Source organism: Monopterus albus, unplaced genomic scaffold (assembly GCF_001952655.1).
Source record: "Monopterus albus unplaced genomic scaffold, M_albus_1.0 scaffold127.1, whole genome shotgun sequence".
Lineage (NCBI taxonomy): Eukaryota > Metazoa > Chordata > Actinopteri > Synbranchiformes > Synbranchidae > Monopterus > Monopterus albus.
In genome coordinates this window covers 1,087,952-1,112,645 of record NW_018128007.1, presented here as the reverse complement: position 1 = coordinate 1,112,645, position 24,694 = coordinate 1,087,952, and the positions used below count along the sequence as shown (strand labels likewise).

The 24,694-nt window shown below is 39.7% G+C and overlaps 2 protein-coding genes across 9 annotated transcripts in view; both read left to right on the top strand.

The window, feature by feature from the left end:
- Positions 1-6,603, top strand: part of ppp6r3 (protein phosphatase 6, regulatory subunit 3) — a 54,039-nt gene extending 47,436 nt beyond the window's left edge. For 5 of the 7 annotated variants that reach the window (XM_020612681.1, XM_020612678.1, XM_020612674.1 and 2 more), the window contains 3 exons: positions 1,668-1,775; positions 3,704-3,778; positions 5,968-6,603. In XM_020612681.1, the coding sequence (XP_020468337.1) occupies positions 1,668-1,775; positions 3,704-3,778; positions 5,968-6,019 (235 nt within the window). In that variant the 3' untranslated portion in view covers positions 6,020-6,603. Of the gene's footprint in view, positions 1-1,667; positions 1,808-3,703; positions 3,779-5,967 lie in introns of all 7 variants that reach the window. The other 2 variants (XM_020612676.1, XM_020612680.1) reach the window with 2 other exon arrangements.
- A 6,334-nt stretch (positions 6,604-12,937) lies between these two features.
- tmem170a (transmembrane protein 170A) lies at positions 12,938-20,375 on the top strand. 2 transcript variants are annotated; one of them, XM_020612794.1, is made up of 3 exons: positions 12,938-13,001; positions 16,884-17,054; positions 17,732-20,375. In XM_020612794.1, the coding sequence occupies exons 2-3, from the start codon at positions 16,886-16,888 to the stop codon at positions 17,860-17,862; spliced, it is 300 nt and encodes a 99-aa protein (XP_020468450.1). In that variant the 5' UTR covers positions 12,938-13,001; positions 16,884-16,885; the 3' UTR covers positions 17,863-20,375. The 2 variants fall into 2 exon arrangements, with proteins under 2 accessions (XP_020468450.1, XP_020468449.1); XM_020612793.1 differs by lacking the exon at positions 12,938-13,001 and adding an exon at positions 13,103-13,583.
- Positions 20,376-24,694: the final 4,319 nt, after the last annotated feature.

The window sequence follows — 24,694 nt, the reverse complement described above, 5'->3', positions numbered from 1 at the left end:
CAAACAGCTTTAAGTATTTTTTAAATGTTTATTTCATTTTTATCACTTGCTTTACCTGCATCTGCATCCTTATTGGTTTTAACCCTCAGCCATGCTCCTTCATAAGATTGTGAATTATTATGGTAAAAATGCATAATGAAAGGTATAACTGAAAACAGTCACAGTATTTTATATGGATTGGTGCCTGGATAGTAGACAGGTACAGCTGCAGTAAGTCCTGCATTTAGACATGAATCAACCCCACCTGACAGAAGACATGTCTTCAAAGACTAGGTGGAGGAATTATTAGGTTCTGACTGAACCGGCTTGTGACTACAAGGTTAACATAAATGGTAATAGTACAACATGTCACATATACATAGTAGTTAATGATTATTACTTGCAAATATTTTGTAATATATATAAGATTCTTTCCAAACAGTCCATTCAGTCTTCTCAGCAACTCTAGAATGAATACATACAGCATGGCCTCTTGGATACTATGCTTACATACTGTAAAACAATACTTAATATAACAGTAGCCATAAGGTTAATGTAGAAAAATACATTTTTACTTCAGATTCTGCTATTTGAATGAAATCACATTAAAATGTACATGTACAAAACGATATGTGAAGTTATATACCGTAAATGGAATGAAACTGGTTTTTGAAAGGAGCTGCAGACATATCAAGGAAACTTTGTACTGAAAAGATATAATGTAATTTCTATGAAAGATCCATTCAATTAGCAGAAAGTTCTTTTTATAAAAACAAACTTGTCAGTTCTCTGTGATGGAGATGATGTTTCCTATAACACACTGCATTATAGTTACCAATCTGTTACAATACAGATGCATTTGGAAGAAGCTAATATGGACTAATTAATTTTTGACCTTCTGATTTAATGTTGTTAGGATCAGCATGTTAAAGCTGACCTTGTGAAAATACAAATGTTTTAGAACAAAAAAACATTTAAAGTTCTGTGGTCACAGGAGTAGCAGCCAAATTAATTGGGAAGAACAAGGCTTTTTGTGGCAAATAGAAACTTTGCATAATCCCAGCACCCCGCTAGTTTTCATTAGGATTTGTTAAGACTTGATCTGTCCCTTTTTTTAAAAATGTATGAATTTTGTTAATATCCTTCATCAGTCATGAATATACTGACATGAATTGGATTGTTTAGTCAAATAATATAATCTTTTTGCACAAATGCAACCATAGCCAGAGTAGCCATGCTCAGTAATTTTTGTGTAGCTTCTCAAATGTTGAATTACATTTGAATGTTTGTGGATGTTTTGCTTTGATTGAGGCCTCATCAAGATTATTGGTGGTTCTCTGAGACAAAGCAAGACTGGCGGCTGGCATTATCAGTTTTGGTCTAATCAGTGTCCAAATCAGTTTGTAGGCCTGCCTACTATTTCTTGGTTCTGTATCTACAAAGTAAACTGAGTATCATAGGTAAACAATCAAAACAATTGATTTTCTCCATTTGCTGTACATTTTGATGCTTTTCCTACTTAACTGTTCACAGAGTTACCCCATTTCTACACCTCCATCCTTTGTTTTACTGTGTGCTGTCAGTTCAGCATGTATCGCTGTTCACATCTTGCTTTTTTATTTCTGTTGGGAGAGGAATGGTACAAATTGCTTCATATGTACATTTGTGTGTTTGTCTGTGTGTTCCAGTGATGAGGAGATGAGTGCTTCATCAGAGAAATACTCAGTAACGGAGTGTGTTGATTTGGAGAGAACAGGTGTCAACAACTCAGCTGCAGCCTGCTGTCTCAAAACAGGGTCAGACACAACACACACACCGCTTGGCTGTGGTAAAACATGTGCACATCTCTGTACCTTTAAGCACCACTCATCTAGAAATGTTCAGTCATAAATAGTACATCATCATCTTTGGCCCTGAAATCTGTGGGATCTTTCAGTGTCGTGAAATGCTGTTCTAAAATCAGTCAGTTTGTTCCTGTGTAACTGTAATAGCAGATTTTCACCATAGGAACTTAACGAGTCATAACCTGGCGCTTCCCATATCATAAACCCAACAGAAGTGGAAGGGCATGACTGACATCTTTCTCACTCTCTCTCACTCTCTCTCACACACACACACACACACACACACACACACACACACACCTCATGTGGACTGCCAGAATTCAGCTCCTGTGGCTCATTTCCAGTGTGGGTGGAAGATAGTTGAAACAAAAACAAAACCTGTTACAAGTGGCATAAGTTTGGTCATAAGTCGGTAAGTTCCTAAGTGGAAAAGGCCTTGAAGTTACAGTGGGGCAAATAAGTATTTGATACACTGCCAATTTTTCAAGTTTTCCCACTTACAGAGAACGGACAGTTTTGTAATTTTCATCGTAGGTACACCTAAACTGTGAGAGACAGAATCTACAAAAAAATTCCAGTAAATCACATTGTTAGATTTTTAAATAATTTATTTCCATTTTATTGCATGAAATAAGTATTTGATACAATAGAAAAATAGAACTTAATATTTGGTACCGAAACCTTTGTTTACAATTACAGAGGTCAGACATTGAGCTGTCTAAGGACACTAGGGACAAAATTGTAGACCTGCATAAGGCTGGTATGGGCTACAGGACAATAGGCAAACAGCTTGGTGAGTATCGCTGACCAAGGGGCCATGTATTGCGAGATTTTGGACAACAACCTCCTTCCCTCAGTAAGAGCATTGAAGATGGGTCGTGGCTGCGTCTTCCAGCATGACAATGACCCCAAACACACAGCCAGGGCAACTAAGGAGTGGCTCTGTAAGAAGCATTTCAAGGTCCTGGAGTGGGCCAGCCAGTCTCCAGACCTGAACCCAATAGAAAATCTATGGAGGGAGCTGAAACTCCGTGTTGCCCAGCAACACCCCCAAAACCTGAAAGATCTGGAGAAGACCTGTGTGGAGGAGTGGGCCAAAATCCCTGCTGCAGTGTGTGCAAACCTGGTCAAGAACTACAGGAAATGTCAGACCTCTGTAATTGTAAACAAAGGTTTCGGTACCAAATATTAAGTTCTATTTTTCTATTGTATCAAATACTTATTTCATGCAATAAAATGGAAATTAATTTTTTAAAAATCTAACAATGTGATTTTATGGAATTTTTTTTTTTTGTAGATTCTGTCTCTCACAGTTGAGGTGTACCTACGATGAAAATTACAGAACTGTCCATTCTTTGTAAGTGGGAAAACTTGAATAATTGGCGGTGTATCAAATACTTATTTGCCCCACTGTAGTTTAGGTATCAAATGTGTCACTTCTGTCACATCACCATCTTCAGGACCTCTAAATTTGAATCATTTGAAGGTATATGTCTTAGGGTAGAAAAACACACTTGCAAAAAATTGCAGTGGGAGAGCTGATACGCAGCCAAAAAGATGCTGTTTGCTGAGAAGTTGCTGAGTGCTAAAGATAGACAAGTGCACCCAAGTAATAAAAAAAAGCTGACTGAAAGAGAACTACAAAAGAACTAGATTAATAAAACAAACCTACATGTAATATGGAGTTTCCCCAGTAGAGGCAGCATTAGACCACAAATGTAATTAAGATTTTGTCAATATGATTATTTTTACTTTGTGATATATAATTAGTTTATAATGTACATTTCTTATATAAATTATGCTATGATATATCCTGCATAAACACATAAATGTAGCTATTTAGTGAAACATTTCTCTCCCCTACTTATGTCCTCTGTAAGCAGTGAGAAGTGTCGGTCTACTGTGGAGATTCCCAATGGTCCTCTAGAGGAAATGTCGGCCATAGAGGATGCCAAGTAAGTATGACTGCCATTGTTAACTATGTGTGAGTTTGATCTCAGGGTTTTCTTGGGTGAACCCCCTAAACCAAGAAACCCCTCAAATGTCCTGTAAAAAGTCATGTGAGGTCTCAGTCAAGCACAGTAGGGTTGTGACAAGATCTTGCGGTGTTAAAATGTGACTTTCTTGTTGAGGCACAAGCTGTCTCATGGGATCAGTACATAACAGTCAGGCCAGTATGATGGAGTGTGACCCCACCTTCACATTAGTCCAGTGTAGTCTGTGTGTTTTAATGCACAGAGTTGCATTGGTTGCGGTGTGAATGGTTGCAGGTGGAGTGTTGTAGGTGTGCAAGACATGGCCACGTTGTAATGAGTGACATTCATGTTTCTAGCCCTTGAGTTTCCATTATGTTTTGGTTGGCCATGCTGTTAGCAACCAGTTCATGTCCACTCAACCTTAGTACAAATTTTACCACCAGTGTGTTGGCACTGATACCTAAAAAAAAAAATAAAAAAAAAAAAACACTGGTTAACATCCAGTAAAAAGAAAATGTATGCTCATTATGGTGTGTTAATTGTGGCCCAAATTCTAGATATTTTGGTATACAGTGATCTGTAGTGCCTTCCAGAGGGAAGGAGTTCAAACAGACTATGTGCAGAAATCTTCTTTGTCCTCCTTTTGACCAAAGAAGTGAACAGGTCCTCCATGGAGGGCAGGCTGGCACCGGTATGTTTTTTTCTGTCTGCTGGAGTCTGTTCCTGTCCTGTTTGGTTGCTGAGCTAAACTAAACAGAAATGGAAGTACAACGAACACACTTGATGATTCTCCTATAGAACTGAATCAGCAGCTCCTGAGGCAGGTTGAACTTCCTGAGCTGACGCAGGAAGTACAACCTCTACTGTACCTTTTTGATGATGGCACTGATGTTGGTTTACCCGTTCATGTCCAGAGAGATTGTGGAGCCCGGGAACTTATAGGACTCCAGCTCTGTTCCAGTCATGCTGAGTATAGTGAGATAGGGTGGGGGAGCTCCTCCTAAAATCCACAATCATTTCTATTGTTTTCAACATATTCAGCTCCAGGTTGTTATAACCACACCACAAGGCCAGATGTTCAACCTCTCATTTGAAGGCCAACTATTCCCTGTCTTGGATGAGACCCATGACTGTTGTCGTCTTCAAACTTCAGGAATTTTACAGAGGGGTCTCCTGAGGTACAGTCGTTGGTGTATAGGGAGAGCACACGACCCTGGGGGCACCTGTGCTGATAGACTGGGTGCTGGATGAGGTTTTCCCCAGCCTCACCTGCTGCTTCCTGTCTGTCAAAAAGCTGGTGATCCACTGACAGGTGTGGAGAGACACGGTTATCTGGGTGAGTTTGGACTCGAGGATGTCCTTGATAATGGTGAACGCCGAGCTGAAGTCCCTAAAGAAGACCCATGCATAGGTCCCTGGAGAGTCGAGGTGTTGCAGGATGTAATGCAGTGCCATGTTGACTGCATCATCTAAAGACCTGTTTGCCTGGTAGGCAAAGTGCAGGGGTTCTAGCAGTAGAGAGGGATTTCACACAGCTCCAGTTTGTTGTTGAAGATTTGAGTGAAGATGGGAGCTACTGGTTAGCACAGGCTTTTAGCAAGGAGGGAATCCCACAGTCTGAGCCTGGTGCGTTCCTGATATTTTTTTCTCTGAAACGGGCTACACATGTTCTTCACAGATCATCAGAGAAAACAAAGCCAGTTTGCACAGAAGAAGCAAGGTGAAGCAAGTAAAGATTTACCACGAGGGGTGGGATTGTAGGGGGAGCAACAGCTGCTGATGGTGTGTGTGTGTGTGTGTGTGAGGGATGTGAATTGATGTGTATCATAACCTTAAAAATAGTGTTTAAAATATTCTCGTTTGCATGAACCCAATATCTTGTATCATGTCATTCTGTGAGCTAAGTGTATTGTCACTCTCAATTTTTAATCTGAATTGTTTCTGTGCTTTACAGCTACACTTTAAAATACACCCAGCTGTGTGGGGTTTTTTTTATACACCTAGTTAAAACTAATTCAGTGTAGTACAACAGTTCAACTGGGATTTATGGCATGACTGTTAACTTGAGTGTAGTGGTTTTAGCTAGGTGTACTTAAACTGCCAGCTGAGGGTAGATGTGTTACTTCCTTCTGTCTTCAGGATCCATATCCTTATGTGTTTCTTTCCAGACTGGACCAGAATGCTGTGCTCTCTGAGCCAACTGTAAATGGGCCAGCATGAAGGCCGCTCAATGCCAGCCAGTGGCCAGCCTGTTCTGTGATGTAGGGTGCTCCTTCTGGTCAGTCAGTGGAAGCCAATGCTCAGAACTGTACCAACCACATGCCCCCACCAGGACCAGCAATACTCCAATCGGCTCATCACTGACAGACAGATGTACAGACACAGGAAGAACTGAAAAGCAAAATGACATATTTAAATTTTTCTGCATTTGTTTATATACTATTGTTCTTATGAGGTGATGTGCAGCTGATATCTTGCTACTCAAAATTAAACAGTAATGTTGCTATAGTTAAAAAAAGATTGTACGATTAAGATAATTTTATAAAAAGGAAAATATATACAAAAAAATGATGAATTACCACAGAAATGGGGAAAATCGATGACCCACCCAACCACAAACAGCTGTTATTGGCTAGATCTGTTATCCTGCATAAGAGTCTGACACTTAATACAGTAGCTGTTGCATTTAAAATTTTCATCCATTGTTCATCTGTCTCTCTGAGCAAAGCAGCTCCGACAAATTGTTGCATTTTAAAAACCACATGTAAAGTTTTATTTTCCTTCGGGTATTATACATAAATGTTTTCCTGTTGTATTCTTCAGCATCGAGTAAGATTTGCCACGACTTTTTTAGAGCCATACCAACACACACTCTGTCCTTCTTTGTACCTCACAGCTAGAAGGTTTAACAAGAGAGATACAATTAACACAGCATACACCTGGAGCTGTAAATGTATTCTGAGGATGTGCTTTTAGCACCAACTGGACCTCTTCAGAACAACAGCCCTTTTATTTAGCCAAAAACTCATTTTTAAACCATGTATTTTTTAGACCAGTGGTTTTGCCTTTGGATCACATTTCACATGTATATTAAATTACATTGTAGGTTGATGATGCATGTAGATGATGTGCAGAAATTATTTTAAGCAGCTACAGCAATTTAGAGACTATACATGCAGGAACATGAAGCTATTTAAAAAACTTTTTTTTTTGATTCAGTAACTTTGATTTATTTCTGAAGACAGCTAGTTTAAATTGTAAGTTGATAGTCAGCAGTCATGATATCAGCTTCTGAACACGTTCCAATAACAGGTGTCAACTCTAGGCTGCAGTCGGACTGACAGTACCATCACCTTCATAAGGTGTCGGACTGACTTGGATATCTGACTTACCTTTTTGAAACTCCTGAGAAAAATGTCTGGCTTTTGAGGTGCCAGGTGCTTATTGTTTCTTTTCTTAACATTTTCCTAAATAATAAATGACTGACTTTTGCTTTGGATTGACTGTTAGTGTACTGAACAAAAAATTAATGTGAGCTAATCTTGCTTGGCATCAGATCTGTTGGCAGCATTACTGCTGACTAACTATTCATATTAGGTTAACTCAGCCCTACGTAGACCAATCACTAATGCATCTCCCTGTCACTGGGAAGATGTGTTTTACAAATAGTTTTCTTTTTCACCTCGATTCACTGGTTTGGGTTTAGTTCTAAAGGAAAGGGATAATGTAACCCATACTTTCTGTACCAGCATTGAAAAGGGAATAAGCTGCAGAGAATAGTACAACTGAATCTCCACATTTTTGCTTGATTTAAATAATTACATTTCATCTTAATTTCTGAAGCAAAGTGGTTCAGATAGTTTATTGGGCTAATCAATTTTTACTGAAGTTTTATAAGACTTTTTGCACAATTCCATCAGGGGATTCTTTGGGAATTCTTTCTTAAATACTTTTTATATAGGATTTTGAAGGCTCAATTCCAGGCAAACTCCCCATTTGCCCTTTTTATTGGGCTGTAAAAGTCTGAATTTTTTTCTTTTATCGAATAAAAATGTTCACAGGAATTTGCATTGATTGTGACGGCATTGAATTGCATCGGTCAATGACTGTCATATGGGGCTTTCTTCCACTAAACCCTCATAATGGAATCTTAAAATCAATTTGAAAGCACGTGGGCTATGGAGCAGCTACAGATTTTGATGGTGGCCAACAGCACTGATACCTGGACTCCTTTTACAGTCTCAGAAAACTTGGAAAAGGTGAGTTTTTTTTTTTTTAACACAAGGCAAAACTAAACTTGGAGCATACATTTATTTTATTTAAAAGCTTCATTAGTAAAACATCTTTACTGTTATAAATTGCTAATGAGAAATTGCTGATTTTTTCTTACTAAATAAGCATTGTTACTGTATACCTTAACATTTTACTGTAAATCTTTAGGATGAGTGCTCTTGAAGTAAAATGTAAAGTTGTTGGAGTGGTGGAAACATCACAGCTAAGACTAAGTACACTTTTACTAGAATTTATACATGGAATGGAGCTTCTTTTGAATACCACCACAGCAAACTTTAAACAAGAACTGAAACGATGAATAACACAGTATGTGTGGTTAAAGAACAAGTACAATGTGCAGTATAGAGATGTTTTTGTGCGAGAGTGATGGTATTACTTTGAAGAAAGCAAGTACATCACTTCAAAATGATACAAGGTTTTAAGATGACACTTATCACAGAAACCTGAGCACAGTTGATATGGAATGTTATAACATTCAAAAGGTGTGTGTGAGAAGCAGGTGGGCAGTAAAAAAGCTACAGGCAAGATGAGCATTTTTCTTTTCTACCAGCCTTTAGAGCAGTGTTTGAATTATAGGGAAGCAAGGGGGTTGAAGAGACCTGAACTCCCCAAGAAGCAGCAAAAATTCGAGCTTTGGGCATCCCAAATCAATAACGGGTCAATTTTGTTAGGGCCTATATCAATTCTAATCATAAAACAAAGTATGCAGGAATTAAAAGCAAGTAATGTCTGACACACACACACACTCCCTCCCCCACCTTTTTCTCAAAAATGTGCAGTCAAGACAGTTTCAAAGCTTTTCACCTGCCTTCAGTCTATACAGGAAGTCACAGAAGCATTCACATCCTGTCAGATCTGATCCCAATCTAATAAAATGTCATAAAAGCAAACCGAAACAGCTGTTTTAACAATGTTCCTCTCTCTGACAAGGAAAGTGATAACTGATGATGTGTTGATCTCCATACTGTTACTTGTTAGATTAGCTTTTCACTCATAACTCGAAATAGTCCAAAAAAAAACCCAATATCTTAGAAAAATCCCCCCCCCCGGAAATCAAAGGATAGTTTGTGAACAAGCACAACTCCTGTTGCCGATCAGCAAGCCCAGACAAAGCATAAACAAAAAAACTGACAAATAAGCTATGTTTTTGATGATGACAATGCCTTAAATGCTTCCTGACATGTTTGGGCTAGAATATGAAAGCGGACAGCATGATGAACTGTAATGGCATTAATTAGAATTTCTCCTCCATAGATAGGCAAGCAACAGTATATGTACTGATGAAAAGAGATGTGTAACACTCTGAACAAAGCGGGCAATTGAGAAACCCTATATTTTAACTGGCATAATGCAGACATAGCAACTTCTCCAGCCTTACAACAATTCTCTAAAGAAACGGCGAATTTACAGACAAGCAAAATGTGTGGGGTTTTTAAAACTTACCATTACATCCCACTGAGTAGTGGAAACTTCAAGCTCAGTAAATCCAACCAGTGGTCACAGCATCTTTCCCCTCACAACCACATACAGTCCCAAAGTAGTGAAATTAATTCCAACAGGTAGCGTAGCACCAACAATAACATCATGGATCGGTAGAATCCTCTCACCAACCAGCCACACATCACATGCTGCAGACACTCTGGCCTCAAGCAGTCAAAACAAACTGGTACTGTGCTCTGGGGGAATCGAGCCTCATTCACTGCCTGGCTGCTTGTAAGTTAGACCCGGTCAGGTAAAACAGCGAGTCCCTGTACAGGAACATTCCCAGACTTGCAGTAACCTCAGGCGCTGTATTTTTCTCCACCTCTTCTGGTCACAGTGCAGCAACAGGAGGGAAAATATATCCACAAAACCAGGCACAGTCAAAAAATCCTGCTTTTAGAATGGCACCGGTGGATGTCAGGCAAGCTCACATGAACACACAACTGCCTGGAGGTTATGACCATTAGGATACTAGCTGATAGTGCAGAAGGTCTGGTAAGTGGCTCTGGAGCTGAGGAATGGTGGTGAATGTTGTAAAATTAGGCAAGTGATTTATAAATGCTCACCCTTATTTTGGAATGTGATCATACATCCATGTTTTTGATTCATCTGGGTTCCCACCTAGCTGTGGCATGTCCCCAGAGACTATATTGGACTATTTAAAATGCCATTCTGATAAAATCCTGTACACTACTAACCAGAATGAGGATGCAGTGTCCTCTGTATCTGGCCCACATGCAGCCTTTTATTTGTTTTATTGTTTCATTTTAATGATGTGATTGCTTTTATACGATGATGTAGATTATACAGTGCCTTGCGAAAGTATTCGGCCCCCTTGAACTTTGCGACCTTTTGCCACATTTCAGGCTTCAAACATAAAGATATAAAACTGTAATTTTTTGCGAAGAATCAACAACAAGTGGGACACAATCATGAAGTGGAACGAAATTTATTGGATATGTCAAACTTTTTTAACAAATAAAAAACTGAAAAATTGGGCGTGCAAAATTATTCAGCCCCTTTACTTTCAGTGCAGCAAACTCTCTCCAGAAGTTCAGTGAGGATCTCTGAATGATCCAATGTTGACCTAAATGACAAAGGATGATAAATAGAATCCACCTGTGTGGAATCAAGTCTCCATATAAATGCACCTGCACTGTGATAGTCTCAGAGGTCCGTTTAAAGCGCAGAAAGCATCATGAAGAACAAGGAACACACCAGGAAGGTCCGAGATACTGTTGTGGAGAAGTTTAAAGCCGGATTTGGATACAAAAAGATTTCCCAAGCTTTAAACATCCCAAGGAGCACTGTGCAAGCGATAATATTGAAATGGAAGGAGTATCAGACCACTGCAAATCTACCAAGACCTGACCGTCCCTCTAAACTTTCAGCTCATACAAGGAGAAGACTGATCAGAGAGGCAGCCAAGAGGCCCATGATCACTCGGGATTAACTGCAGAGATCTACAGCTGAGGTGGGAGACGCTGTCCATAGGACAACAATCAGTCGTATACTGCACAAAGCTGGCCTTTATGGAAGAGTGGCAAGAAGAAAGCCATTTCTTAAAGATATCCATAAAAAGACACACTCTTGTGTGTTACAGCCTGCTCAGTGTTTTATAACTAAGGTGTCACTTTATTTTTAAGCTCATTTAATAAGACAAGTTGAACCAGAACAGACTCATTTGGAGCAGCATAGAAACACATACAGTACACACATGGATCACTGTGTAGAGCTATGGGCAGCTTCTGCACAACTTCTATAATTAATTAAAGTCCCACTCCAGAAACATTTTCATTTTTATATTTGTATATAAAAATACTTTACTATAAACAATATGCAGTCTAACACAGCTTTTCCTCAAAAAAATTTCAGTGGGCCTCTGTAATAGGAATGAACATTGCCCCTCATTGTGCATTCCAGGATCTATGAATGTTGCCGTCATCCCTTATGTGGATTTGAATAATTTTGCACGCCCAATTTTTCAGTTTTTTATTTGTTAAAAAAGTTTGAAATATCCAATAAATTTCGTTCCACTTCATGATTGTGTCCCACTTGTTGTTGATTCTTCACAAAAAATTACAGTTTTATATCTTTATGTTTGAAGCCTGAAATGTGGCAAAAGGTCGCAAAGTTCAAGGGGGCCGAATACTTTTGCAAGGCACTGTAGAAAGAATGATTTTAAAGAGATTCATTTTGTCAAAAGACATCTTTGTTGTTTTGTGATTTGTAAAAAACACAAAGATGATTACTTTTATTGATGAAAAAAGGGAATGCAAGGGACCTGTCCTCTTTTGTGCGGCATATCATAACACTTTTAGCAGAACTGTACTTGACATCGTGAAGCTCCCCAAACAGAGAACATACATTCAGGAGTTGCTGAAGACCTGCTGAGCGGGGACTAAACATCACCAGATCATCTGCATACATTAAGTGATTCACTATTATACCTCCAACCATACATCCTGTTTTACACATATTTAGCTCCTTAGAGAGACCATTCATATAAAATTTTACACATATTTAGCTCCTTGGAGAGACCATTCATATAAAAATTAAACAAAATTGGGGACAACAGACTACCTTGTCTTACCCCGTTACAGGTCTGAAAGGGTGCAGATATACAATTATCCCATCTGACACACATAGTCTGGTGGGTATAGCAATATGACAAGCATCTCACAATATATTTAGGCACTCCAGCGTCACACGATTTCTGGAATAACTTCCTGTGATTCACACAATCAAAAGCTTTAGAAGCGTCTAAAAAAAACACATAAATACGGTAAAATTTTTAATTTAATGTTTACTAACTAGTTCTTTCAAAGCAAAAATACACATATCAGTACCATGATTGGCTTTAAACCCAAATTGATTATCAGTAGAGCCAATAAGATTATGAAACCTACTCGCGAATTTCTTCAACAACTTTAGAAAGTATATTAGCAAGTGCAATGGGTCAATGTATTATCACTGTAACACGTACAACAAAATTTTAGAGTGACCTCCAGTTGGTACAGCAATAGAAAAAAACATAGCATATGAAATAAGACCATATAAAAAACCTAACCGCTAGAAAACGAAATAAACAGACCTCTTTTTTGCAGGTTAAGATAATGTTGTAGAAGCATATCGTGTCTTTTCATTTTTTCAACAGGACTTATCACTTTCTGATCAAAATACGTATCATCCCTCAATTCTACCCACGTTCCGCCTCTTTGTCCATTTTTGGATTAGACGTAGTAGGCAGAGTGAAGCGCTACCAATATGGCGACGGTCAGACTTGCGCTTCAAAACTGCTCTCCAGAAAACCAATTGGTGACGTCACGGTGGGTTGGCCCAGCTGTTATATACAGTCAATACTGCATTCAGCCATATTGGTAGTGCCTTTCAGCCAAATATTGTGTACCCGGGATTAGATCCTCAGGTAGCTTACCTCTGCAATGCTTAGTCTGTATCTTACAGATGCCAATATTCAGCAGCTCAACTGACAAAGATACTACAGAATGATAATGTAATCATAATAAGTGGTATGCAACAATGAACAGGCGAACTAGGGATTGATTTTAAGGGTCCAACTCAATCTTCCACATTTCATCACTAAAGCGAGATTGAAACTAGACCCCTTTAGCGTTAATGTGTACTCTGTACAGCATACTGCGCATTTTTCCAGCTTCATGGCCTGTGCTTGTTATGTATTGCAGTCCATAAAGTCTATGGCACAGCCGCAAGCGCTGCTGCCTGACAGATACAACCCGGGGCAAAATTCACCCGTGAACGTCAAAACAACTTGTGTTGACGGCTAGCCGAGCTAGCATTTAGTCTAGCTCAAGTCTTGACCAAAAGCTTTCGTCGACTCTGGTAGTTTTACAAGTGTGCCTTTCAGTGTGAGGCATGCAGGATAGGTATAGCGAGATAGGCTTTGTGCAGCAAATACTCGGTTTGAATTTAGTGCCGAGACAAAATGGCACACACCGAGGCAACGACACATCTCTCAGCGACTTCTCAGGTGGGCCCATGTTCCGTAGCTTGTTAGCTGTACCTACAGGCTGTGTATTACCGCAGAAACACCTGACCAAAATACTATATACGAAGGATAAATATCACAACAGTTCTTTTCCTTTTAACGAACGTGTTAAGTCTAAATTGCGCTGCTAGTTAGGTTAGTTGACAGTCTCTAGATTGTGTGCCTTAGCATTTATTTAGCTAGCCGGGTAACTATTGTATATCGTGAACCCAGCTCATGTCTAGTTGTTAGAGTCGGAACTGTTTCAAGCGATGCTTAACTAATTGTGGTAGTATTTGCCATTCAGTAATTAGTCAATTGGCGTAATATTCACCAATGTGGTTAAAACTTGTATATAATAAGTAAGACCGCATCGTGTAGTTGTCTGTTAGCCTATTATAGGACAGCTGAAGGAAGAAAATGTTTGGATGTCGATTGATATTCGTGGAATGAACAAGCTGTTTCAGAATTCGCCATGCAAAACTTTTATCTCATAAAATGTGCTTAGATGTAGTGTCGACTGAAGAGAAATATCATTTTAACGTACGGATACATATTTGTGTGTTTGGGGTTGTAAACTATTTCGTGGACACAAATGAACAACAATAGAAACAACAGTACAGTAACACTGGTTTTCTAAAGTCTGTTGAGTTTGAGGTGGCTCTGTCGAGTGTGATTCAACCTTAAAAGAATAGTTTGGGATTTTTCAAGTTGGTGTTAAAACAATATTGATGTATCCCTATGTACATGAGAACAGGTCTTAGTTGTTGTCACTTCTCCTCGTCTCCACACTGACCATGACTTTTTTCCACCCACAATGTTACTATGCTGCACAAATACGAGGCACCAACTACACAACTCTCTGTAAAAACATGCACTCCAAAGTTTGTCTGCAGCTTCAGCTGTCCCACTAAGTTAAAGTGAGTCAGTATATTTCAGAGTTATTTAAAACATGTCCCTCTTATTTCCCTGGACAGTACCTTGCCAAGCTGTGGTGGTGGGATACATTATAGTAGTGGGTTGCAAGCTATATTCCCCACAACTGGCTTTTTACTCACATAAACGCAAAACCAATATTGCAAATCAAATCAAATTTTATTTGTATAGCGCCAAATCACAACAAAAGTCATCTCAGGACACTTTACAAAGTAAGGTCTAGACCTTACTGTTATCAATATTATTACAGAGGGAAAACCCAACAAACCCCCCTTGAGCAAGCACTTGGCGACAGTGGGGAGGAAAAACTCCCTTTATCGGAAGTTGCAGTCTCTCCACTGTCACTATATGAACATGTAAGATATAATAACCTACAATAACATTTGTTTCTTTAAAGCTGGGTCAGTGTCATTGTTACACTGTAGGTGAACTGCTGACTATCTTCACTGTGGCCTTTGTAGGAACATTATCTCACACAGCTATCTGATATATAACAGCACATTATGTATTTATTTGCACTTAGCCCCTCGTCAGCTGCTGTTAACTCGAGTGATGATGGCACAGCTGTGCAGAGTTTCTCTCACAGCACCTCTCCTACCTTGAAAATGGGCTCTCTCAGCTTTGTAAATGACGTACTTGTGTTCATCTTGACATTTTCAGGGATCTCAGGTGAAATCTGTAGTTTGCTTTTGCCCATCACTTGTTTCTTTCAAAGCTTGGTGTCTAAACACACACATAAACCAGGTTCTCCTTCACCTGAAGTGCAGATGAGGCAGGAATAAACAGGAGAGAGACAGGAACAACTCTTGCGATGTCACGCATATACAAATATAACCTCAACACAAGAGGTGTTTACTGGTGTCTCAAAATCACAAACTGAAAAAATACTCCAGCTGTCAAGGTGCAAACTTGTTTTCATGTTACCTCCTGAGCACAACTCCAGTAGTAAACATCAGCTAAAACTTACACATGATTACTATAACGTATCCCTCTGCCGCACCTCATCAATCTATTGTGCAGGGAAATAAAAGAGAAATGGTTTAAATGTACTGTAACTTTGAAATATACTGACTCCAGTTAGCTTAGTGGGACAGCTGAAGCTCCATTTGAGCCGCAGACAAACCTTGGAGTGCATGTTTTTACAGAACGAGACTTGTGTAGTTTGTCCTCTACTTTTTGTAGTGTAGAGGTGTTCTGAGGGGGAACATAGGCTCAGTGTGGAGACTACGAGATTGACGACGACTAAAACTAAGACGACTGAGATGTACATAGGGATACATCAATAACACCAACTTCAAAAATCTCCAACTATTCCTTTAAGATGGTCTTAGAGTTGACTGTTCTGCCATAAATATGCTCCATGCTGTAATTAAACTCTGCTCTTATTTCACTGAATGGCTCTAACATACAGAAATTCCCCACCCCTTTGCAACCCTAAATACCACAGAAGGTAGCCACAGCCCACATTAGTTTATCATCTTCTTCTCCTTATTTTGGTGTGCTCAGTGCTTCCCCCTTCTGGTCAGGTGAATTCTTACTTCCGTGGTGACACTGTCCAATGCACGAATGTACATATAAGATCCAGCGACACTATTTAGCAAACTGCTGCCCAGAATGAGGAGAAAAGGACAACAAAATCCACTAGGACAAGCCACATAATTTGTAAAGATTTGTACTTTACTAGAAGTAACACCACGGCCAGCTTTTTCAAGAGAAAAGACTTTGACAGTCACAATGATGTGCCTGGTTTTTGCATATGTACAGCTGGTTTGTTTGCCCATCCTCATTAAAGTTTAATGCACAGCTGTTTATCTTATGTTTCTGTGACATGCATTCATCTGAACGGGGCTAGGAAACGAATAAAAATGCGCTGGGAATACATTTCACTGAGAAACTGAATAAAATGAATCATCTTTAGAAGTGCAAGCTGGCAGACATCAAGCATAACAACCTGTGCTGGTGGTTAACTAACAGGGCAAGCTCAAACTTGTTGGCAAACTAGGCTATAACCATGTCTCAGAAGAAAAGACGGCCTGTAGAGCATTGTTTCCACACAATACAAGTGTGCTGCCTGTCTCATTATTCCGACAAATCCATATAGCATCACAACGTTATATTTAAATAGGCCCCAACTGAAATCAAAAATGTTTTCTTTGACTGCAGAATGAAGAAACAAAATAACCCCATACCACTGCACTTAGTTTGGGAACCACTGCTTTATAGAGGAGATGAAGGCAGTGGAGCCAGAGCCATGATCACATTGATGATAAATTGATTGATCTCATTAAATTGGCCCAGTGCACAGTGGAACTGTAAACGGTTTTGTACTTTGATTGCTATGAACTGACTGTGTGACTATATGTCCAGAGATGTGGTATGGCGTGTTTCTATGGGCGGCGGTTTCCTCTCTGGTCTTCCACCTGCCTGCAGCTCTGCTCTCCCTCGCCACACTACGCCAACACAAGATGGCCAGGTTCATGCCCATTGCCATCCTTCTCATGGGCATCGCCGGACCAGTTTTTGGAGGTGTCCTCACCAGTAAGTCTTCTGTTTATATAAGTGTGTATATATCCATTTTGGGTTATGGATGTTGTGGTTAAGCTTTTGTTTGGCCTAGATTTTTTTAGTTTGGGAATCTGCTGATGCCAAGGATGATGTGATTCTTATCGAAACATAGTATCTTCAGGTTGTATACTATTTAACCTGAAAAATAAGTACGATTAAATTTAATACTAATACTATAGTGGCAGAAGAGATGCAGTGTTAATAAATGCGCACATACCTGGCATACTGAAAGAACAGTAGCTTGTGTGCCAAATACTGGCGGTCCTGTATGCTGATCAGCTAAAGTTGTTATGATTAAATGTAACATACAGCTCCTGAAATTGTTATGATCAGCTAATTGATTTTGAATTATTAGGTGTTCTTTTTAACTAGTACCAGTCTAGTAAAATGATCAGGTCCTCTGGATCACCTGGGAACAGTTCTAGATCATCAAATGTTAGTGAAATGTGATTTTGTAGCTGGAAGTGTGGCAAAGAATGCTTATTTTAATCATTATTTGACTATTTATTGTGTTTATTACTTCATGTACATTTTCCTTTTTAAGGAGAATCATTTGCAGCTTAAAACATTTCTAGCTTATCAGACAACAGGTCAGATTTTAAAATAAAGTTGTTAAATGCTTATGTGTTGTGTTTTTCTATTTTTCAAAGGTGCAGCCATAGCAGGAGTGTACAAGGCAGCAGGGAAGAGGATGATGTCTTTGGAGGCTCTTGTTTTCGGTGTTGGACAGTCATTTTGTGTTCTCATCATCTCCTTCCTCAGGGTACTTGCCACCCTTTAGCAGTGGTGAGACCCACCTGACTGGACCTAGTACTACCTGGTCAGTCAAACACCAGTCGCACCTTCTCTTTGGAGGACCTGAGTTTAACATGGTGCAAGGCTAGATCCTGGGACACATGTAAATCAATCAGGGACATGATGCCATTTTTTACTGATGGACCAGGACCAGAGCGGACTGTTTTCAGCTATCCAAGAAAAAGCAGAGTGTAAACTGAAGGTGTGTGTTAAACAGCGCTAAGGCTGTTGATTCACCTGTATGTTGTCAGCTGTAGGACCGCACAATTCTGCATTCGCATCATAGGGCAACCGCACACACTACATTAGTGTTGTCATGATACTGGAGTTTCTAATTTCAATATGATGCCTTCAGAAATATCGATATTCGATACCACGGGGGAAAACTGACACCTGATTAGGGGCATAACATTTTATTTAAAAGTATGGTGAGGCTTTAAAATAACATAGAAGTACAACTTCTTTTTCTCGGCTAGTAGCAGAGAACAGCTTATAGATGTTACCGATAGACTAATTTTTTGCTTTCTTTTTTTTCCACATGAATGAAAACCATGTTCTTGAGGTGGTGCACATGTTCAAGAGCCTCTGAGATTATCACGCTTACTGTTAAGTGCAACTGCATCTAACTTAATTTACTAATTAAAGTATTTTCAACTGAATCTCTGCTGTTTGGTATTCCTCAGGCCTGACAGCTCTGAGGGTGAGTAGCTTAGCTACTGGGCCAACAGGACAGCACACTTAACAGTTTACTGGGCCATCTTGTTTAATGCTTCACTGATGCTGAAATGACAGCTATCACCAACCTCTTGAAACTCTTCACAGAGGTGAGCGTGTCAGTTATTTAGGTGCATTGCTGAATTTGTTGTGTTAGCAGCTACCATTAGCATTGCTATAGAGCAGTGCTGTTTTCTGCTGTTCTCTTGTCAACCAAAACCAGTTGTGGGAGCTCTGCACTCCTTATCTTTAATGAGCTACCGCCATAGCAAATCTCGCAATATACCACGGTCTGTCATTAGCTTAAAACTCAACCAGAGCAAGACCACTGACATGTATACGATGGTCATGGCATCTGCACAGCCTACCACTATGCAAGAAAGAAGCCAAAATATCATGCATACAGCAGCTGCCATCTTGCATTTTTGCAACCAGATTTGGTGCAGTAGCGACCAGAAGTGGAGTGACAGCATCGGGCCGCCAATCAAAACTGTCAAATCAGCTGAATTGCATCCCTTTGTTAATCATCAAATAACATTAAAAACAACTGTACCAGAAAATTGACCACTTTTACACACATCTACCAGAAACCACAGACATGACCTCAGGGAAAAATACATCTGATTTGTACTTTGAGTTTTTATTTTGGCTCTTGTCCCATCCACTAACATGGAGGTAGTGGGATTTATTGCCTATGCTCCAACCAGCCACCAGGAGCCGATCACGTCACAGTGTTTTCACTTCCAGAAGCTGCCATGGTGTCCATATTTTCTACAGTTGATGAGAAAAATGAGCAACAAGGCAGACAGCACAGTGACTGACTGGGAGGAGGCGGTGCTGTTGGCACTGCACTGGTTTGTGCGTGTTGTTGGAGAGAGAGCGAGAAAGCACAGCTGGAATCGGTGTATTGATACTACAGAAAATGAGTATTAAAACTTATTTCAAATATTCTGAATCTATGTATCGAAAAATCGATATTTTTAACAACACTAAATAGAGTTTATTTAAAATCTGCTTTTATTCCTGTGTGATGTGAAGGTAGCAGGATGCTGTTCTCCCTTGTTGCCTGGGGTTAATGGTTAGCATCAGGACCAGGGGTTCTGTGTGTTTCCCTTTGACCATGAGTCTGACAACAGTATGACTCCATGTAATGACTACAGAGACAACAGGCAGTCTGATGGGCTGATGCACTGTTGAGACAGCAATACCATGGTTGTATGCAAGATTCTGGCTTTTTCTCTTGCGGCCTTAATTTCTATTTTATAACATCCAAAGTGGTTTTCATCTTCAGGTCTGTCTTTAACACTTTATCTCATGGTGTCCTTTTGTTCTCATCATTTTGGTTTTGATTAATTAAAGTGTGTCTGCCTGTGTGTTTTTGTTGATTCCAAATTAACACCTATAACATGTTTCCTTCTAGCGCACTCAGCAAATTTATATAAGACAGGTATAAAGTGATGAAGGTTTTAGTTGTAATATGTTACATTTATGGACATTTGTGTTTAGTCCCAATCAAAGCCCTGCAGATGCAGCCAAGAGAATGTCTTCACTTTGGATTTCTGCTCATCTTTTTTATTTGTTTATACAGAGGGAGTTGATCAGAGTTGTGGTCATGGTGCACTAGAGTGGTCAGATGACCTCTCGGACCCAAACCTTTGCTCTTTCTTTTCTCTATTTGAATAATGACTGTCCAGCTGCTTTATTAGGTAACTGTATGCACTTCAATGCAAAGCTTCTGCCTCAAAACCTGTTTATGAAGCTCAAAATGTTTCAGTTTTTGGTGAAATTGTCATAAATCTATACATTTGAATATGGTTATTACTGAGGTCATAGCTATAGGTGGTGTTGTACTGGACTACACTATATTTAGACGTGTTACTAATATTCTGACTGTCTCATGTATGTAGCTGGGGAGGACAAAAATAGTGAGACACCTCTATATGTAATGTAGTCCAGTACAACACCATTGTATGAAGTGCATACAATGGTACAGGTGTTCCTAATAAAGTGGCCGGCAGCCGATGTTTTACAGGTGTGTCATTTTGTGCCAGTGAGCTGATTTGTAAATCTTCTGAATTATGTCCAGGTCTTTGTAGCTTTTCAATCTTTATGACCAAATATGAAGATATTATCTTTTATTTTTCTGCACTAAATAAGAATACAGTGGTTCAACAGAAGTGTAATCCTTTGTGTTTTTTATGGGCTCATTTAAATCCCCATCTTCAGTCACTGCTTGTGGTTTTCCAACAGGTGATTCTGAATTGGTATCGTATATGCATTACAACTGATATACAGTAGATTAAGTTCTTTTATGTTTAAAAAAACAAGGGTCTGTTTCTCTATAAGCAGTAGATGATATTAAACTAGAGTCACTGATCTCTGCTCTGTTTACACTGCTCTGCTAGCTATATAACTGTTTGGAGCTTTTGCATTGAAAATCAAAAGCAATGTGTTCTTTTATATATTGAACAGAATAGTGGGTACCAGCCACTTTTGTCAGTTTCAGCTTATTTTAGTATTCGACTTAATCATGGTTTTGCTTTTTTAAGTGGGAATGTACACTTATAGCCACATCTCTAAAAGTATTTGCTTTGAGTTCAAATGTTTATCATTCAATATATGAAGACAACAGGGGACATATAACAAGATTGATTTTGGTTATTTCTTTGTGACAGATGTTACTGTGTATGCAGTTCTCTGTCAGTGCATAGACTAATGAAGATTTCAATTTGTTTCAAATAGAGCATATAAAACATAAGTACCAGAAGGAAATATCCAGAATCAAAGTTCTAAAGTCAAGGTTTTAACCCCCATTGTGTGCTACTATAACCTAACTAGACACCAGACATAACAGAAAAAAAAATAAAAAGCTCAAAAATATACAGCATAAAATAACGGCCAAGGGGTCAGCAAGACTTCAGGTTACAACTAGGACCAATATTAACCCAAATGCCTACCCATACCCTTAACCCCAAACCTTACTGTAAATCTCCCAAGATTAACAACTTCTAATACTGGGAATGTCCCGAGTTTCTTATAGGCCCCATTTCCCTCACCTGTGTCTTTTCCTTCTGTCTTAGTCCTGCCCACGTAAGATGCAAGGAAAAAATGTGAGCAGAGAGGAAATGAGGAAGCACATTCGGAAAGATGTAAGACGTCCTCTCCTCTGATTCTTCATCAAAAGGGTCAAGTCATCAACTGATTTCTGATAAAGGGGTGTGTTGTCCATAAAAGACTTCCTCAAAGGATGGCCTTGTGTATCGCTCTTGGCTCCTTCAGCAGCCTCCTTGATCATCAGAGCTGATGTAAGAGACTTGGAATGACTTCCGGATCAAGCAAGGACGAAAGTGTGATTATATAAGTGGAGAAAAAATCTTATCACAGTATTTTTTTTTGCATATTGGTCAACATCAATATATATCACAACATAAATCTATGTAGTTAATTTCTCTCAAGGTTAAAGGTTCCTTTTTACTCACATGAAATGTTAATTTAACTTTAAATATTTATTTTCGGTCAGAAATTGAACATGATGCAGCAGAAGTTACTGGGACAACTTCACCTACTGTCAAAACAAACTGGAAAGCAAAAGGTCTGGCAACACTTGCAGTGTTCTGAGCAACTTTAATGCCAAGATAAAAGACCAACGTGATCCGTCAGTCCATTGACGATTCACAACAAGGAGTGCCATAAATAGAGCAAGTATTAAAAAAATCTTTTAAAGCCATCCAGTCACATACAAACCCACACATGTTGGCCAATAAAAAACATACACATAAGTAAGTATCTGGTCAGTATATGGCCATTTGGTTTATAGGCCAATCACATCCAAGGGTCACATTGACAAATCTCACATGTGGCGTCGCCTGTGTCAATTATTAGACACACCTGTTGCCCCATTTGTCAGTTTGGCCTATAACCACATGACCAGCTACTGTTGTACAGTAAAGCCTGTAGTTATAAACAAAGAGTCACAAAACATTAGCTTGTGTCCAGCTGCAGGATTTATTCTGCTGTGCTTGTCTCAGGGGTTTTAGGTTCCTCTCACCATGCACCACCTAGTGGCCTGTTTGAAATATTGCCCTGACAGCATCAGTATCACAGCAGAACACAAACACCAGGAGCTCTTTTCAACAGGACTTTGATCCTTATTCTAGTTTATGAACACTATTGTAGTCCACATATCAAATACAAGTCCTTGCATGTTATCTCTTCTCTGACTTTTTTTTTTTTTTACCCTTTTACACTCTCCCCTGCTTCTTTGAATATCTCCTGACATTTGTCAATATACTGAAGGATGTGGAAAAGTCTGTGGCACCTTAGTATGTTTGTGTGAAGCAATTATAGCAGTAAGGGTGTGGGAAGTAAGGGATGGGCCAACACTAGGAAGATGTGGGAGATGGTGGCTTGACAGAACTGAGTTCACCCCAGCATTCCGCTGCTGATAAGATGGCTGTCCCAGCATGTTATAGGTGAACATCTCTCTCAGCTTTGCTTTCTGCTGAGGTCTTTTGACTGTCTTCTGTCTCCACACGATTTCTGTTCTCTGCTACCCGGTCCTCGTGTATGCTCTCCCATGCCTCTTCCTCCACTTGATGTTCATCCTGTAGCATGGGATCTGGCCATGTGAGTTATAATGTTAAGTGTCCTCATCAAAGCTGTTGGTGTTGTGTTTAGAAGTGTCCTTTCTAGTCTGTCTCGCTGTTTTGTGCTTTTTCTGTCTTTTCTGACCTGGTGAAGGAAGTGCTTCTTCCAGGTGACATTTCATTCACTTGCTGGAGGAGGTTCCTGTGGAACACATGCAGTGTTTTAGGACCCCTCTCTGGTTACACTCATGCACTCTCTCCACAACACAGTATACTACCTGCTCCCAGTAAGCTCACAGCTGGCGAGGCCCACCTCTCTCTGACAGGTTTTTCACCAGCACTCGATCACTGGGCTGAAAGACACCACCCCTCACAGCTCGGTCATACTGCTTCTTGCCCTTAGCTGAAGATTTCTCACTGTTGTCTGCTGCAATCTCATATGATGCGCACCCTCTTTGCCCATTTCTGTGAGTATGCATGTCCAGTGTGGTGCACACAATGGGCCTCATTAACTAATATGCACGTAGAAGTGTCCTTAGTTTGCAGACAAAATAAGTGTGCCCACAAAATCTGTCACATTTATGGCATGTGCATACTGGCCAGTTTTGTTCCTACCAACTTACGTATGTATGATAGTAAATCAGAATCATTCTAAGATGACAGGTATGTGCCTGTTTTGCATAATTATCATACTACACACTCTCATTTCTCTATGTAAGGAGATAGTTTGCCTAGCGGTCTCTCATTGGAGAATGTGGACATGGCAGGACTTGAACCTGAGAAGGCATTAGGTGAGAGCGGTGTGTCCATTCCAGGGAATTGCATAACTGATTTGCTGCAGCTATGTCGGGAACCTGTTGAGATAACTGCATAAATATGGTCAATGCATCAGCACTTACTTCTACTATTCATAAGTGAAGCCAAAATATCATGAATACAACAGTTCCCATCTTGGCATTTTTCAAGCAGATTCTGCGCAGTAGGGACAGTAGTTGAGTGATGAATCAGGACGCCAATCAAGCTGTTTTCAGTTTTCAAAGTATGTGATGGTCCATTTTACTTTGAACAATGCCCCAAACCACTGAAGGTATATACTGTCTGGTCTGGTCTGTGGACTCTAGGAACCAAAGGTAAACCTGCACTCTGAGAGCGAAGTGCTCTGTTAGGATGATAAGGCTCTACAAGGTCTTTAAGATACGATGGAGCCTTGTCATTAAGGGCTTTCTATGTTAGGAGAAGGATTTTAAATTCTATGTTGAACTTTACAGGGAGCCAGTTGAGAGAAGCTAATATGGGAGAGATATGATCTCTCTTGCTAGTTCCTGTCAGTACTCTGGCTGCAGCATTTTGGATTAACTGGAGGCTTTTTAGGGAATTATTGGGACATCCTGATAGTAAAGAGTTACAGTAGTCCAGCCTGGAAGTAACAAATGCATGGACCAGGTTTTCAGCATCACTTTGAGACAGGATGCTCCTGATTTTTGCAATATTGCGCAGGTGAAAGAAGGCAGATCTAGA

What these genes read in the sequence shown, in the direction of transcription:
- tmem170a (XM_020612793.1), top strand. Translation starts at nt 13,469, where the DNA reads ATGCAGGATAGGTATAGCGAGATAGGCTTTGTGCAGCAAATACTCGGT. An exon ending in ATCTCTCAGCGACTTCTCAG is followed by an intron (nt 13,584 to 16,883) that starts GTGGGCCCATGT and finishes CTATATGTCCAG; the next exon opens with AGATGTGGTATGGCGTGTTT. An exon ending in TTTTGGAGGTGTCCTCACCA is followed by an intron (nt 17,055 to 17,731) that starts GTAAGTCTTCTG and finishes TATTTTTCAAAG; the next exon opens with GTGCAGCCATAGCAGGAGTG.